Source organism: Lampetra fluviatilis, chromosome 9, assembly GCF_964198595.1.
Source record: "Lampetra fluviatilis chromosome 9, kcLamFluv1.1, whole genome shotgun sequence".
NCBI classification, from domain to species: domain Eukaryota; kingdom Metazoa; phylum Chordata; class Hyperoartia; order Petromyzontiformes; family Petromyzontidae; genus Lampetra; species Lampetra fluviatilis.
This window is the reverse complement of record NC_136283.1, coordinates 15,678,559-15,696,608: the sequence shown is the minus strand read 5'-3', so window position 1 is coordinate 15,696,608 and position 18,050 is coordinate 15,678,559. Positions and strand designations below refer to the sequence as shown.

General features: G+C 50.8%; 1 protein-coding gene across 2 annotated transcripts in view; it reads right to left on the bottom strand.

The window, feature by feature from the left end:
* The window catches only part of PDE5A (phosphodiesterase 5A), a 45,869-nt gene extending 28,347 nt beyond the window's left edge, over positions 1-17,522 (bottom strand). For both annotated transcript variants that reach the window (XM_078859929.1, XM_078859930.1), the window contains exons 1-9: positions 16,527-17,522; positions 8,038-8,301; positions 7,524-7,761; positions 6,538-6,744; positions 4,814-4,903; positions 4,007-4,078; positions 2,574-2,663; positions 977-1,117; positions 23-87 (exon numbers count right to left, since the gene is read on the bottom strand). In XM_078859929.1, the coding sequence (XP_078716055.1) occupies positions 23-87; positions 977-1,117; positions 2,574-2,663; positions 4,007-4,078; positions 4,814-4,903; positions 6,538-6,744; positions 7,524-7,761; positions 8,038-8,301; positions 16,527-17,002 (1,643 nt within the window). In that variant the 5' untranslated portion in view covers positions 17,003-17,522. The remainder of the gene's footprint in view (positions 1-22; positions 88-976; positions 1,118-2,573; positions 2,664-4,006; positions 4,079-4,813; positions 4,904-6,537; positions 6,745-7,523; positions 7,762-8,037; positions 8,302-16,526) is intronic.
* Between the last annotated feature and the right edge of the window lie 528 nt (positions 17,523-18,050).

The window sequence follows — 18,050 nt, the reverse complement described above, 5'->3', positions numbered from 1 at the left end:
TGTGTTACAACGCAAACTGTACCTTTGAGAGGTGTTTTCTGCGACACCGGGCACCTCGAGGCTCTTGTGAAATACCCTGGAAAAGATCTGCACCCATCATGAACACCGACGTTCTTCTTGGAGACTCATTCTGCTGCCTGTCTGTTGCGAGTTCGTTTCGACCATTGCCACCACCCAGAACACTTTTGAAACAAAACGGGGGCACGAGGCTATCACGAAGGCACTGAATTTGCCAGACGAGTCCAGTCTGCCAGTAGGGAGCTATGTTGCTACAGCAGACTCTCGATTATCCACGTGCGGTTGATCCAAGCAGGAGATTTTTGTTTGTTGATGGTTTTAATACGGACAAGATGTGTGCAGCGCCAGAGCGCCCCTCCCTCACTAAACCTCACTGGCCAGTGCGTGATAAATTATCTGTTTTTATGGTCGTATTTTTTTTATTTAAACATTTCGCCCAGATAATCCCGAATGCTGGGACATCTCAATTGCAAGGGTGTCCGGGGCATCGAGTGACACATACACAGCAGGCAAGTAATGATACGCGACTTTTTTTTTTAATCTACAACTATACTAATTATTTGGTGGAAGCAAGAACAGCCTCCAACTCTTATCATCCACTCTGTCTCTCCACTGCGCTCTCTATTCATGCACTGTGAAGGCCCATTACCAGAAACATCGCCCATTATATAATGCCGCAATGTTGACATATGTGCTGAGTTTGTTGTTGTTGACAACTTATACAGTATACAAGTACAGTATACAATGGAAATTGCCAAACCAATGTAGTAGGACTTGGATAGGCTTTTCTGGGTAAATCAGTCATTGGTATTGTTCGTAAATGTATAGTTTGGTCAAATAACCCCTAACAATTGCACAAACTTGGGTGAGGCTTTCATCCAGCAGTGCATTGGCACAAGAGCCACAAGCGTGTATGGGTCGTATGGGGCCCTGGCGTGGGCGTGCGGGGGGACCTTACGTTGGGCGAGTCCTTGTCGGCGATGAACACGGCGCAGCGCTGGCAGGGCATGAACGAGAGGATGATGTCGATGATCCTGCCCACAAGCTCCTCCAGGGAGCTCTGCTCCTCGCACACAAGACTCGCCAGCTCCAGCAGCACCTGGGCGGAGGGGCGGGGCCCGGCACGTTCGGGCGAGCGCAACGATTCTATTACGTGAGATGGCAACGCCGCTATACGATGAAAGTGTGAAGGCCTTCCCAAAACCGTGTCGGTCACGGGGGGTGTTTGACCATACTTCACCACGGGTTGGTGGCGGGGGCGGAGGGCACGGGGGGAATGGTTCACGTTGGCAACAGTCGGGAAGCGACATCGGATCGTCGGGTTCGTGGCTCAGTGCAATAACCACCGCACAACTGCTCAACCCCGTGATTTAAAAAAAGTGCCTTCAAATATGTACGTAGCAAGATGTATGTATATCAGAATATATCCACAGTGGCAGCAGTTGAATATATACTTCCCCTTCGCACATATTAATTCACTGAAATATTACCGTCATACACTCAAGTGCGAATGATGCAGTTGCCTGGAAAAATTATAATAATAACAATACGAGTGATTCAGAGAAATACAACATACGCTTTAATGACAAAATTTGGCATTTTCCCCCAAACTATGCATATTCAGTAATTGTTTTAAAGGTATTAAGTACAAACAAAGGATACATTTAGAATTATAAGGTTATATGACTGTCAAAGATTGTCTTACCTTCACCTGTGCCATGTTGCACGCTATCACCCGCACTCGCTGCGCTACAGAGCTTCTGCCCAGGTGCTGTAACAAACTGGCCAGCTATAGTGGCGGACTCCACTCTAGACAAAGACCCCTCAAACAAACGGTGCAGAGGCAAACAGAAAACGAACTCCCTTTCTAAACGACCTGGTAACTAGGTAATGAATGGGTGGGTGGCGTTATATTGCAGCAGCACGATGCTCATGTTTCACAGACAATACAGGCCTGCCCACAATTGTTTACACACACGTGCACACATACATTCAAACGATACAAAGCTTTGTATTGGGTGGCCTTTTTGAAAATGTTAAATCAACTGAAAATGGTGTGTTAAGTGCATGCACCGAACACGTGGTGCAGCCCATTTTCCACGCCAAAAAACAAACTGACACCGCCACCGCCACCACGGGCGACCACGCTGGACTGCGCCCCACGCACTGGCATCCAGTGCTGTGACCATCAACTGTGCAAACCATGCGGCTCCAGCAGGGCCCATCAGCTCCAACGACCGAGGCGCTCGCATACGAAGGAGGGGGGAGACGTTGCACCAGGGCCCATGCCGACCATGCTACACCACTACTGGCACCGTGGAAAACCACAACACCTTGGCCAGGAATCTCCAAGTTATTATTCATTATAATTGTGCTTGACAGTTAGGCTTCACTGGGTTCAAAGACGCTTTTGCCAGGAGGGTCCTGCCAAGCCTTCGAAGTAGGGGACTATGTCGCTGCTGTGAGTAATCCCAATTTAGCAACTTGCAGGTAATGTTTTGGCCAATGCCACTTCCATTTTATAGTTTTAATCCCTGAAAGCCCGGAGAGCTCACTTGGTTCCGTCGATTCTCGAGCAGCGAGTCCTCGTACAGCTGTGCATTGTGCAACACGATTCCGCAGAACGCCAAGTAAGCCCCGAACTCCTGGGCGAGGCGACATCGAACGGGAGAGAGAGAGAGAAACGCTGGATGAGCCACCACGGTCACCCGCACACAGCGGGAGTCGGTGTGGAGCCGCTTCAGTGAATTAAAAAGTCGGCGTTCATGTACACCAACAGTCGTGAAGCTAGTGGTGGAAATTCTACAGTACTATGACAAGGACCAATCGTCCATAGGACATATAATGAAGTAGTGCAGCCTTCCCAGGACGTATTCATTTTACTGACCCCAGAGGGACAATTAAGTTAATCGATCTGGCAAGGATTTACATTCATGCCCTCCTAGTCATGCTGTCCTACCAACTGAGTTTCTCATTTGGAAAGTCAAACATGTTGAATGATGTTAAACGTGTAACTGGCATATGCCTGCAGGAATAACTAAATCGTTGTTGAAACATTGGCATAAAACCTCAAATCACTTATGCCGAGATGTTTAACCATAAGAATATCGGTTTCATTTTGGTAAAAGTGTAAATGTGCATTTCAAGTATCGATACTGTGGTGTTGCTGAAATGCATTACAACCAATGCAAATGTAAATGTGGTCACTGCGCTCTGCCACAGAGAGTCACAACGCTGAGGGCTCTCATGAAATTGTCTTTTCCGAGACTAAGGTGCTCTGCAAGCCTCCTGGCTATCATCAAAGGTTTGTACACGAGGCCATCCAAATATACAAACACAGACATAATTTCAACCGTGATGATGGGTACAAACTTAGTCATCATTGGAAAGATGTTATTAACCATGAAAAAAAGATTTAACTACACATATTTGGAGCATTCCTACATAACAATAGGCTCAGTCAACCATTCTACACAACAAAAACTAATTTCCTGGCAGCGATTTAAGCCGCACCACCTCTACATAATAATAGGCTCAGTCAACCATTCTACACAACAAAGACTCATTTCCTGGCAGTGATTTCAGCCGCATCATCTCTACATAACAAAAACGCTCAGTCCCTTTTACACGCACCTTTACATCATCCGCACCTAGTTTACACAACAAAGGCTCATTCTTAACAGCGTGCTTCAGCCGCACCGAACCTCACAAAAATAATATTCAGGGCCTACCTTGGCTCCTCCCACCCTCAACCAGTATATATACAAATACTGTTTCTTGGAATTTATCTCACTTGATACAGCTATCGTGCTGTGACGGTTCCACCTGAAGACGGAAGCTTGTGTTGCCTCCGAAACGTCGTGATTTTTATTTTATTTTTTATTTAACTTTTATTAATTTTAATTTTTTTACCTACGTGACTTTACCGAAAAACCTAAGAATATGAGAGTCATGAGGTTCACTCCACGTGTCATGCGCTCAGTCTTACCCTTTCATCCTTTTCAGTGAACTTCCCTTCGTTATTCCCCTTCTTGTTTATTGCTTGAGCAACCCCAACAATCTGTTTCACAAACACAGCAGCACCGGGTGTCCAAGAAGACAATGTACATATATAATTATTTTAATATATGCATAGAAAAAATTATATCCTTGGGAAGTCTACTGACGTGGGACAACGACGGCACGAAAGACATAAGGACGAGGATCGCAAAGGCAAAAGGGAGTAATGGTAGGAATAAATAACATCTGGAGAAGGAAGCAAATCAGCTGCAAGATCAAAATGCACATCTTAAGAACATGCATGTTTCGTACAGCGTTGTATGCCTACAAGACTTGCACACTAAGAAAGACTGACAGAGATAAGATATTGATACTAGAAATGTATTGCTAGAGGAGGATACTGCATCTAAACTGGACCCTAAGAGTGACCAACGTCGAAGAAGACCTGATGATGCAGGAAGTGATGATGAGACGGAAACTGACACTATTTGGACACATACGTAGGATGGACAACAATAGGAAAATTAAAAGTGTGTTCTTCGGAAAGATGGAAGGAACCAGAAAGAGAGGAAGACCTAACAGAGAATGGCTTTACGACGACATCAGAGATTGGTGCCAGAGAGATGCGGCACTACTGGAACATACTGGCACAAGACAGTGAGGAAAGTGGAAACAAATGACGAAATGTGCAGTGGCCACTTACGGGCGATCTGCTAATGGATCGTGATGATGCACAGAAAAAAATGCATTCGTTCAAAATGGCAAAATCGCCACGTAAGTGAGAGTGCTCTCTTACCTCCCCTTTATTGTCTTTAATCGGCAAACACAGCACGCTCTGCGTCTTGTAGCCAGTCATTAGATCGACTTCCACATTAAACCGAGGGTCCTAAACGTGGAGAGGATAAGCAGCGCATTGATCGGCATTCCTCCGTGCTCTCTGACGGATGCTTTACCGGTACGGCTACTTACACCGCAACGATTCCCAGGGCACCCCTTCGTGAGTTGCGTTTAAAGTCACACATCTTGCATGCCACATTGCCCATAATGCATCTTCTGAAGGCTTCTGCTCAATTTTACTGTTGATCCTTGCCCAGTTTTAAAATTTAGAACAAGGTGCAAGTGAATGAGCATATTTGATTTAACTCTGTTATAAACTGTTTATATTTTACCAGGTAAGGCCCACTGAGCTATGCACCTCTTTTTCAGAAGCGACCTGGCCACAAATGATACCTCAACAAAGTGGCTTATCATGTAGACATTTATAGCAACCAAACACTCTCAATGCATGTTTCTAAATGTGGAGGTAAGAACCGGAGGACCCAGAGAAAAATCCACGCGACCACAGGGGGAACATCAAAACTCCAAATATACAGGTGTCAGGGCCGGGATCGAACCCACGATCTCCTGTAAACCAGGCGAGGTAGTTAACATCTCGCCACTGTGGCGCACCTCGGTACAGAGCAGACAGCACTGTCTCTCTAGACCGGAATTCGCAGCTTTCCACAACCTAGTCTAATGCTACACATGGACATGAACGGCACTTTGTCAATACACTTCTGGACGGGGGCCTCTCCGCACTGTGTGGATCGTGGGATCTATTTGATCGTACCTCACTATTTTGGTCAGCGTAGGTTGGCGAAAGTGGGGAGCATAGACGTGGAAGCACAGAAGTACAGTGCAACAATTGATTTTGCTGCACTGCTCTCTGCTGCCCACCATATAGCTTCAAGTCCTATAACACCTGTCATACATGGTGGTCGCACATCACAACAAGAGTTGTATTTAAATTTAGATTTCATCATTATTGTACCAGCGCTTTGGTCATCTTGCACACTGCGCTGTATAGACATACATTTTTTTATTGGTCCATGTACTAACCTGCTTAGCTTAGCCGATGACAAAGTCACCCAGAATGTATCTGATCCCATCAACTCTTCGCGTGATACTATAGCCAAAGAATTGGCACCAAGCAAGGCAGACAGAATTCCCCCCCCCCTTCTCGGTCTGCCCAGCAGGGGCACGAGCGAGATGTCACCCAAGCCCTGGCAATGTACCAAGCTGTTACTAAAACTATAAAAACTAAACAAATTTTTATTTTACCCAGTAGGGCCCACTGAGCTCTTTCCCAGAAGCAACCTGGCCACAAGCAATAATAGTACAACAAAGTGGCTTATCATGTGGAAATTTAAAGCAGCCAAATACTCTAAACGCATGTTTCTATATGTGGAGGGAAAAACCGGAGGACCCGGAGAAAAATCCACGTGACCACAGGGAGAGAGACATGGAAACTCCAAATATACTGGCGTCGGGGTCGGGATCGAACCCATGACCTCCTGCATACCAGGCGAGGTAGTTAACATCTCACCACTGCCCCCCTGTTGTGTGGGCTATCACGACAGCAATTCACCGCTCAGGAGGAGTGTGAACTTGGGTTGGGCCAAAGGTGACATTTGGCGGTGCAGGGCCCAGCCACCGCTCCCCCACCCCCCGCCCCCGGCGCCGTGCCAGGACCGCTCGCACCTGGTAGGCGTTGGGGATGTTGACGCCGTTGCCCGTAGCGGCCACGTATCCCACGATGCCCTTGCCCCAGGCGAGCCGCAGCCAGCTGGTGCGGGCCTGCTCGGGCGTAGAGCCGAGCGACACGTCGAAGAGGGTGCTCACGAGACAGCGCTCCTGGGAGCTGTCCTCGCGCACGATGAACAGCGAGCAGCGGTCGGCCGTCAGCACCTGGGATGGCGCAACGCGTCGGCACGAACATAACAACGCTGTATTTTTCGTAACTTTTTAATTGAAAAACCTATTTTGCTGTCTGCTGCTGGCTCTGCTCAGCAACCATGATAACAAATAGCTTTGGCCAGACTGGAAGCAGATTTTTTTTTGGATGCTAAAGAACTAATCTCTTTGTCAATGGTCTCCCCGTGATTATAATTGCAATGCGGGTCAATGTAGATCAGTTAAGGGAGGCCCAGGACCGGTTCAGATGTCACTCGCCACTGATGTCAGCTGTGGCTGGGTATGAAACTCGGGTCACACAGCCCAGAGTGCAAAGATGATATAAATTGTGTTTGCCAAAGCTGACCAAATGTGTGCATGTTCACCACAAGTACTGTGTGTGTGTGGATAATGCAGACTTTATTCCCTGCAAAAGGTTTCTATTTGGTGTTTGAACATCTTAACACCTCCTGTTTTATTGACAGAAAGGGTAAAACCTATTCTTATTTTTCATACAATGATATAAATTGGCTTGGAGTTTTGATGACAATAATTTATAAAATTATCAAAACTGTTCCCAGTAATTCTGCAAATCCAGTTGTAGTTTAACACGTAGGCTTTCGCGACCAAAATCATCCATAATACAGATTTCTGGGTTAGATTGCGTAGTTTGAGATGTTGAATACATCTACCCAACGGAATTAAGTGCAAAATAACTAAAAACATTGTAACCTCCACTGCTTCATCTCTTTCCCCCTCTAAACTCGGGTGGCTTCTCCAGATGCTGCGGGGACCTGGTTGACGTGCAGCAGGATGCGGTGGCACAGAGTCACGACGTCCAGGCGGCAGGCAATGTCCTTGACCAGCTCGAGGAAGCGCTCCCTCTCGCCCGAGACGGAGCGCGCCGAGCCGGTGCCGTGCGCGCTCACGGTGGTCACCATGGCGACGGCGGCAGTGGCCATGACGCAGCCCGACGCGGCCCTCCCGGGAATGTCCGAGGCCTCCACGTGCGGCTGGGGGGACGACCACGATCTGCAGGTAGCGAGCGCAGGATGAACTAGATCCTCTGGGTGCTGCTGCTGCATACATCACCATAATAACCACCTTCACAGTGCTACCATCACCAATGTCACCAACGTCACCATAATCACCACCAAGATACTTAACTATATATGTCTCATGCAGATGCATTTAATATTCGACAAAAAAAAACTATATATTTAGATCAAACAGTTATACATTCAATATTTCCCGAAGCTGGGCGACCCTGGGGACCGCACCACAGCCGGGCGATTTGGGGGACCGCACCTCGGGGCAGCAGCCTCCGTGCCCAGGACGAACGTGAGCGAGCCATCGCTTGGGTCCTCCATGAGCAGCGGCCGCAGCGGTCGGTCGAACTCGGAGGCCGAGATCTTGCGCGGAGGGGACTGCCTGCACTCGTCCACCGCGCGCCCGGCCCCGGTGGCCCCCGCGTGGCCCAAGGAGCCGCCCCCCACTCCACGGGACGAGGAGGTCCGGTCGGCGCTCACCACGGGTCGCACACGCTCTTCAAACCACACGTTGATCATCTCTCTGCACGGGTGACATCATCCATCACCGAGTTTATACAAAGCGTCTCGCCCAACTGTCGTCTCCAAATGACAAATGACGTTTGTTCATCAGCACCACTTTAGTTTGGCAAAATATGTGTTTGTTTGGCTACCCTGCTGAATGTGCTGGGTGGGTGCGCGGGACAGCGTGCACGTGTGTGTGTGCGCATTGACAGGGGGCAGCCGTAGTGTGGCGGTTAGCGCGCCGCGCTACGAACCCGGCAACCCGAGATTGTGCTCGTAGGCAGCGGTTAGCGCAGCGGTTAGCGGGCTGCACTTAGAATCTGGCGACCGTGGTTTGATTCCCGCTCACGGCCAACATCAGTGACGATGATCTGAACCGGTTCTGAGCCTCCCCTAGGTCGACTCAGCCTTAAATGTGTACCTGGTTCGGTGTGTAAACATCGCCACTAGGGACGACAAAGGCGATCGGGCGTGGTCACCCACCCCCTCGTGTGCCCTTCTGGCCTTCATAGGTGCTCACTAACAGCACGTACCCCAACAGTCTGTTGAGGCTATACGGGGGATATTTGTCTTTGCAGTGGCGTAGCCTGGCTGGCATGCGCCCTGGTACTGGGAATGACATGGGGGTTCCTGTGCAATTACAGAACATCACAAAACAATTAACATTTCAGAAAAGTCAACATATTCGTCAAGAACACTATGGCCTTAAGATGAATAATATAAAATTGGGCAGCGTTTTGAGCAATGCCCTTATTCATAGAACATGAACACATCAACACGTGCTATGAATAACTGTGAATAACCCAACCAATATATCCTCTTAAAATTATCAATTGTAATCTGAATGACTACATTAATCCCCCCCCCTGGTCTTCGCACCTGACAGTGATGACATCACCTCCACTCTTCTATTTATGACCATGAAGAGGAAGACTTCTTCACAACCCAGGCTAATCGCCTGATGAGGCTGCATGAAATCCCCCACGAAACTTCACAGTGCTCGAAGTAGTAACTAATTAGCACGTTTTGTTTAGGTGACAAACCTTACTAATTTCCGCGATCTGACCCAAAAACAACCTCTATTATGCACATGAACATGTCAGTGCAATCACATTGTTCATTTAGGAGTGTGAATGCTGTCATTGGACGTTGATTCACCCAGCCCACTCACTCACATACCAACACACACCCAAACCAACACGACCCACACACCAACCCACACACCAACCCACACACCAACCCACACGATCCACACCCCAACCCACACACCAACCAACCCACACATGCCGACCCGACAGGACCCACACACCAACCCACACACCAACCCACACACCAACCCACACGACCCACACACCGACCAACCCACACACACCGACCCGACAGGACCCGCGTCAGCCTCAGCAGCCTGCACCACCACGGCCGTCCGCCTGGCGGCGCTCCTGACACGAGCACGGAGGTCTCCAGACGCCGCTGCGGAGCAGGGGCGCGTATGGGGGCTTCGCTGGGCGCGTGTCCGATTTTTGATCATTCGCGGAACTCGTGCGCGATTCTCTCCCGGTACGCTTGTCACAAGATTCCCACCGGAGCAAGCTGCATGCTTCAAAACACCGCGTGCATAATACGCTCCAGTCTAGGAGTGAAACTAAAAAGAGCGCACGCTCCGCTCGTCCCACGACTTCATGCGGCGTGTAAATAAATGTTCGTACCCCGCGCGTTGTCCGGCGCGGTTCGCTTGAATTTGGTCGCATTCATTGTCGACCGTTCCGCACCAGGGTAAACCAATTTAGGCCACAAAGACTCTACCGTTAATTTAATACACTCCTGCGAGTGTTCGGAAGCTGTCCGTGCTTCTTTTGTTTACGATCAAGATCGATTTAAATCACAGCGCATTCCTTCCTCCCTGCATAACAGATTACAGCGCGCGTGCCAAACACACACATCACAGCTGATTAAAGAGCCCGGCTACAAACATTCTTCGTTGTCATTGCATAACTTATAGGGTGCTCGCAAACAACACGCTTGTTCCGATTTTTTTTCACGAGTAGAAACTTTTGTTTCAAGATCGTTGTCCGAAACGTCAATCTTTGTGTCAATATGCGGATTTATACGTCTCTTTACACGAGATGTACGCTGTTAGCGAGCACCTATTAAGGCGCGCGTGACTGACGGGTCGAGCGGCCAGCAACTCCGATACCTCCCCCTCTCCGCCTGTGCTGATATTGACAGATTCATAGCAGGCATCATTTCAGGCTCAGTCGACCTTGGGGAGGCTCGGGATCGATTCAGATATCACTCGACACTGAGGTTGACCAATAGGGATCCATCCCTTGACCGCACTCGGGCATCGATCAGCCTCCAAATATATCTGTACCAGATAGAAATGTCTCTTGTACAGCCATGGAAAGCTTCTCGAACTACGTGTTCAAAAATATGTTAAATAATATGGGAGCCAGAGGATATTCCTGTTGCACCCCAACGTGAACACGGACTTCCAGCCACGCAAATTTACCTGGGCCTGCCTACCATCATGAAGGTCCGTAATGATTATGAGCATAGAGTCAGTGACCCCAAAAGCAGGAAAAACAACCCAGAGCCCTGGCCTACTGATGATATGAAATGCCTTAACCAGGTCAATAAACCGAAGAGGTAGGTCCCATTGAAATCCCCTCCACCTCTGCTGCAGCAGACAGAAAATATAGCATCTGTGCAGGTCCGCCACGGTCTGAAACCGCATTGAGTCAAGCCTCTCCTCAGCGTGCCTGGCAAAGCAATGTTAAATAAAGAATCCTGGCACACCGAGAAAGGAGATGTCCTGGTAGTTGTTACAATCACTACGGTCGCCTTTCTTAAAAAGGGGGAGCACCAGGGCATCGTTCCAATCCTGCGGAACCTGTCTTGTGGTCGAGACATTGGTGATGATGTTATACAGGGCAGTCTGCATACAGACACCATCCTCCCTCAGCAGTTCGTTGGGAGATTATCTGTGCTCAGTGCTTTTCGTGGCCTCAGGTTCTGAAGCGCCCGTATTAACTTCCTCAAAAGATGGCACCTCGACCAGCAATTCACAGGGGGTGGATACTTCTTCCAATATTCGAGGCACGGTAGCCTCAGCAGAGATGTCCACACCTTACCCCATGGCATTACTTCACAGAGATGCTCTGTAAACAAGTAGACCTGTTCCTGGAGGTCGGATATCGGGTCACCGTTCTTTCCCCTAAGGACGGTGATAGGAGTGGTGCTGCAAGTATTTTTTTCATGGAATTAAAAGGTATATGTGATTGCACATATACAAAGATAAAGACTCCCTGTATAGTCTAAACAAACTGTTGGAGAAGTGCTGTTAGCAAGCAGCGCCTATAAAGGCCGTTATGGCATACTAGGGGGCGGGTGGTCAGCACCACTCCTGACCGCCTTTGTATCCCAAGTGGCGATGTTTACACACCCCACCAGGTACTAATTTGAGGCTGAGTCGACCTAGGTGAGAGGCCCAGGACCGGTTCAGATAATTTTCGCTGGTGTTGGCCGTGAGCGAGAATTAAGCTCGGGTGGCCGGCTTCGTAGGGAAGCACGCTCATCCCTACACTACGGCACCACACACACAAGTTGACATGTTCTCACACACACACCAGCTCCCACCCGTGCACACCGAGGATGTACAGAGAGCTCTTTAGTACAATGTGCCGCAACGGAGGCGAACATTTACCTGGAGAGCCCACGCCACCAGAGGCCATCTCGTCATGCTCGCCTACACGTCTCTTGACTTGCTCTGATCCCTGCGTGCGTCCACTATCGCATCAGCCCCCACTCCCCCCCGTGCACTGATTTCCAGAGACTCTTCACTGGACGCGAACGTCACGGCGCAATGTAGCGCCATCGTCTCTCTTGGTCTCATTGGTCACATCCAGAAGGCGTTGTCTCGTTCGTGCCCGGTGATGCCTAGCATCCCCACGTCCGTCCCCACCATCCCAACCGATGCCACGGTCAGGCAAACTCAGTGGGGTTGGGAAAGACGCGTCGCTAGGAGGGGGAGATGGTCGAGAAAAATAACGCACGAGCAGCCAAGGAATGGAAATGCGTCTGCGAGCGAGATCGCCAGTCGAGGAGATAGAGCGATGACATCGGTTCAGGTGCAGGGTGGATTCCTGCATCGTGAGAGGTGTCGGCTGCTTGGGGAGGCCTTCATCCAACGGTGGATTGAACATGTCTGATGATAATAGTCTCTCTTTAATTCCGCCAGGTACTTCAGTGGCCCAAGGCTAACTCGAGTCCACGTCTTATGCCCATGTGATCACTGTTGTAGTCAGGGGCCGTCCATAAATGACGTCACGCGATTTTGGACGATTTTTTTACCCCCCCCCCCTCGTCACACGGCGTCACAAAAAGTCAGACCCCCCCCCCCTCAAATATGACGTCACAAAGCTCTGCCCCCCCCCAAACCATATTTCCATTCTAAAAATAAAACATGCTTCAAATCGCTTTAAATTATTGTCATTGTAGTGCGTATTTAATGTGGCGCTGCACTCTGATGTTGTAGGAGAAAACATTTATTAAAACGTCTATTTAATGAAGTAGAACGTGTTGTCTACATTTATTTCAAGTTGCGCATTTTGATGTGACGTCACATTCCTCAAACCCCCCCCCTCGTCACACATCGTCACAAATTTCTGACCACCCCCCCCCCCCCAGGTGCGTGACGTCATTTATGGACGGCCCCTTGCTCGAAGTGGAACGTGCCCACCATTCTATCGGCTTTAGCGTCACACTCTTCGGATGCCAATTCATTGCTTCACTGATGACCCGGCGAAGCCCTCATCCGTATTTTTATAGGCGTTAAGAAGACGGCTTACAGACATTGAGAACATTACGCTGATCTCAATCTTCAGGCCGCAATTTAGAGGAGCCCAAATGAAAAACGTTGACTTAAAAAAAAAAATTCACATTTAGTCGACTCTATGTGTACGGTATGTGTGTGTATATTTATACCAAATGTCAAATGTCTAACCCTTGTCGAAAATAAACGGAATCAGTGTTACTCGATTACGATTGTCTATTTGTGATGGACTTCAATGACGAATGCATCCTAACCCTCGATGCGAATCAGAACATCTTGTAACAACATTACCCCCTGCTGATCTCTATGAAGCTGCGTGTCGAGCCTTGTTTGTCGACTGAATTTAGAGCGTCAAGACTTAATTCGACCTGAGACCTTTAAGACCATCTTGTCACATGTGCCGGAGACACGGGGTTACACTTCTTCCACGCACAGTATTTCCACACGTCATGTCAGTCATATCTCTCTCTCTCTCCAACGTCAAATCGCGGTGACGGTAACGTCCACCGAACTGCACGACGTAGACCGAGCGCCGTTAGCTCCGTGTAAGTGCAGTAATGAGCCTTAATTGCTCGGGGGTCATAAAGGTCTCGCAAATATGCTGAGCCTCTACAATCGTTGGCGGACAAAGAGTGGGAGGGGCACGCTGAGCCACGGCACGGCCACGCCACCCGCTTCTAACGAAGGGTTTGCCAACAAGCCGCGTTGTCTTTTGATTGACAGGTACAAGGCAGATTTAATGTCAACAACAACACAAGCTGGTGAATTTCCATCGTTATTTCGACGTACTTGAGAATGTATAAACCCGATGTGGATTGTTATGCGATCGTTGCTCGTAGAGTGTGCACCCTGCGAGGCTGTGAAGTGCAGGCCGTGCATCGCCACCTCCATACATCGGGGAATGGAAATGAGTGTACGCGTCTCATTGGCCTTTGATGTTTGAATCAGGGAATTTTGTTCTCAGCCAGGACAAACCCTAAAACGTCCTCCCCCGGGACTTAGCATGCCACACCCGTCTCGCTTCCTTAATTTGTCCTCGGAGAACTTTAGGAGGACTGTATAGGCTCCAACAATAGTGCAGGATGATCATACATGGGCGCCGTGTACTCTAGTGGTAGTGCCTTACGGCGATAAGCCAAACTCCGAGCCAGCATAGCAGCGCTCCGGAAAAAAATATCGAGTGAGAAATGAAGACTTGGTTGTAATGTACAGATATAATTGCATACATATACAATACCGGCAGACCGTATGAACCTTATAGGACGTGGCCATCTGCTCGTTCGTCCCTCCGGACGTGAAAGGCAGCCAGCTCGCCAGCCAGCAAAACTTGTTCTCTCTCCCTAAAACAGTTACGATGTCACCCTGGTGTTGCATCCACCTAAGCCGTCGTTTTTGTAGGAACATGAGATATGATCTGCAGCGACCCAGGCTGCGAGCAAGCAGCACGCAAGGGTGATGTACATGAATGCGTCTGCAGCTATATAAGGTCAGCAGCCCGGTCCTCATTAATGACCACACGCACACTACACGCACGCAGCCACTACTTCCCAAGTCACGCTCGCAGACCCATGGCAATGCCTACACAGTGTCCGCACGTGGGCTATGTATATACGCCGAAGTATTTAAGGGCGAGCTTTTTGCACGCAAAAAAATTCCTCTAATTGTTAAGGGTGTAGACGTGCCAGATGACGTGGGGGAGCGGTTGCGCAGTGGTCCGCGCACTGCGCTATGAAATCGGCAACCTCAGTTCGATTCCCGGCCGCGGCTGCTAACATCAGTGGCGAGTGACATTTCAAGCGGTCCTGCGCCCTCCCCGCCGCCCCTTCACCAAGCCGCACTGACCAGCGTGGTGAAGTATGGCCAAATCATCCGCAAGACTGATGGAGCGTGGGGAAGGCCTTAATCCAACAGTGCATTGACTAAGGGATGAACTGTACATTACACATTCAATTCGATGACTCATTGATAGGATACTCATTTAAAATACGGCTTTATAATTAGTCGTAAAAAATGCATTCAACAAGCATTAAGGGAGTGTATTCGTATTGCTGAAAAGGGGTGATCAACCGAAACGTTCGCTTCCTATACACGTTCCAAATACAAGAAGTTCAACATACATACGTGCATACATACAAGACAGTGATGATGATGGCTGTGAGATTGTGCTCGTGGGGAGCGGTAGTGCAGCGGTTAGCGCATCTGTTAGCGGGCTGCACAACGAACGTGGCGACCGAGGTTTGATTACCGCTCACGGCCAACACCAGTGACGATTATCTGAACCGGTCACGGGCCTCCCCTAGGTCGACTCAGCCTCAAATTAGTAACTGGTGATGTGTATAACCATCGCCATTGGGGAGACAAAGGCGGTCGGGCATGGTGCTGGCCACCCACCCACCCCCTCGTGTACCGTGCTTGACTTCATAGGTGCTCGCTAACAACACTTGCCCCAACAGTCCGTCCAGGCTACATGGGGGATCTGTGTCTTTGTGTCTACAATCATCACGGATGTACTGCAACATGGGCAACGCAACCGTGCAACGAGCGTGGTAGAAAAAGCGAAGCCAGCCGCGCTCACCGTTACGCAGATTCCGCGAAGCACTCATCAAACACACCGCGCCTTCGTCTTCACGCAACCGCCGGTGGTGGTAGGCAGGGGGTGGGGGGTCACAGAACCCTGACCGCCTCGAGAGCACGTGGCGCATCGCCCTAGGCAGCGGGTGCGTGCTGAGCGGCTCCAGTGGAAGCCCCGTGGCTCCCTCTGGCCCCGCTCGCCTTATGCAGTTAGCTTGCGACGGGCGACTACGGCTCCTGCTGCTGCTACTGATAGCGGCGAATTGCGAACCGTGGGGAAGATGCGGGGCTGCCTCCCCTCTCCTCTCGCCCTGAGCTGAAAGTGCCCTCTTCCGGAATCCACCATCATCGACTCGCACGGGCGTATCTGTGAGCGCAGGACGGGACTCTTGATTTCACCCCCCCCCCCTCATGATTACACACACAGAAAACCCGCGTGTTCCATCCATGCCAGAAACCATACCCTATACCTCGACTCACTGTAACGCCGCTTTCTTCCCCGGTGGCGAACACAACTAGCGCCCGTATGGTTTCGCACGAGCATTGTTTACAAAGTTCCTGAGAGCAGCAACTTGTGTTATTACCATATATGCAGTGCGAGCGAGGAGCGATACGAACACGGGCGCGGTGCGCCGGCGTTCATGCCGTTTTGAGCGCTCCGCTAGGAAGAAGGATAATTTCCCGAAACGTCGCTTAGTGTACTTTTCTTTTCGGAGGCAGCGTTATTCAATTGTTGTTGTGTGTGCCCGGGCACCACTGCCAACGCAGTACCACAAGCAGCTCTCTCTAATTTGCGAAGCCGAACGAGGTTCGGAACGTTTCGAGTGAGCCTGCACACTCACCTGGTTGCCTTCCTGGCGAAGTAAGACTTGGCAAAGTCCGGGTTGTCATCCAGCCAAGCCTCGACCGCGCGTGGATGGGGTGGACATGCGGCTGGCTCCAGATGAGGGGGAGCTGGATCCGGAGCGGGATCGCGGGGAGAGCCGGGCCGCTGTCCCGGCTCGGACCCCGAGTGTCCCGCGCCGGGGACTTGGCAGCGTGGGGACAGCGCGGGGCGCTCGGCTCGGCTCCAGGGGCGAGGGGCGGAACGAGCGCCAGCGCGCTCCGCCCCCGAGTCCGCGACCACGACCCTTGCACATCCCTCATCCTGCTCCTGCTGTTGCTCCTGACACTCTACGGCGTCTGCCGCAACGTCCCTCTGCCGAGACGCTGCTGCTGCTGCTCGTGACGTTTCCGGTAGGAGTGTTGCTGTTGGTGGCAGTGCCCTCGATGGTGATGATGGTGATGATGGGAACGGTGAAACCAACGACGAATCCATGTGTCGATGCTTCTGGCTGTTGGCTTGCTGCTGCTTCTGTATTTGTCGCTGCTCGTAAAACAAACAAAATTGGACGGAAATCACGGGAGGTGTGTGGCAGACTCGCTTCAGTCCTCCCTGAGGATCAGCGAACACAGCTGATGCCGGTGCACGCACTCGGTCTGCGCTTCTTTACGCTCATCCCGTCCCCGCGGCGCCAGGCACAGTCACCAAGGTCCATCGGTCCCTTTAATCCCTTCGCGCCTAATCAGAGACCGCATCGAGATGAGTCGAGATCACTCCTCTCTGCGGGACACGGAGGGCTGCGCGCACCGCGGCTTGTTGAGTCTCGCGGGGAGAGACGCCGATCAGCCCCTGTGCTCTCTCTCTCAGCTCTCCACGTCGCGTGCGGCGGTCCCTTGGCGACCAGAGGTGCTGCTGCTGCACTGTGTGCGGGGGCGATGCTCATCTCGCGTCGCCCACCTCGCAAGTGAGAGAGGGGAGGCAGCTGGCAGACTGCGTGGCCAAAAGAAAGCCCGTAGGAGGGGGGGGGGTGGGGGGTCGGGGTGGGGGCACAGTGTGTGCTAAGACCCCCCCCCCCTCTCACAAACCCCCACAACCATCCATCCCACCACCCTCCACCCACAACCATCATCCCCACTGGCCACAGCCACCCATCTCTGTCTCGAATCTACCCACCCCCCTCCCCCATCCACCCACAAGTGTACGGTCTTCGCGGAGAGACATAAACACACGCGCGCGTATTCATATATAATGCGGGCTATACCCGACCGCTACGCGCAATGTGTGTGCGCGTGTTGTGTGCGGCACGCTCATCAATAACGGCGTGCACTCTCGTTCGAGGCAGACGCGAGCAGCCAAGCGGCGAGCATGGCCATCGCGCGAGCGCGAGCCCTCGTGCGCACAGGCGGCTCTGTCAGCGAAACGTCGGACCTCAGGCAGCCGTGCGCGATGCCTCCGCGGGGCGGCGGTTGGATTTAAATGAGAGCGCAATGGGATATAGACCTGAATATATTGTCATATGTAACCACTTAATTTGGCGATGCTG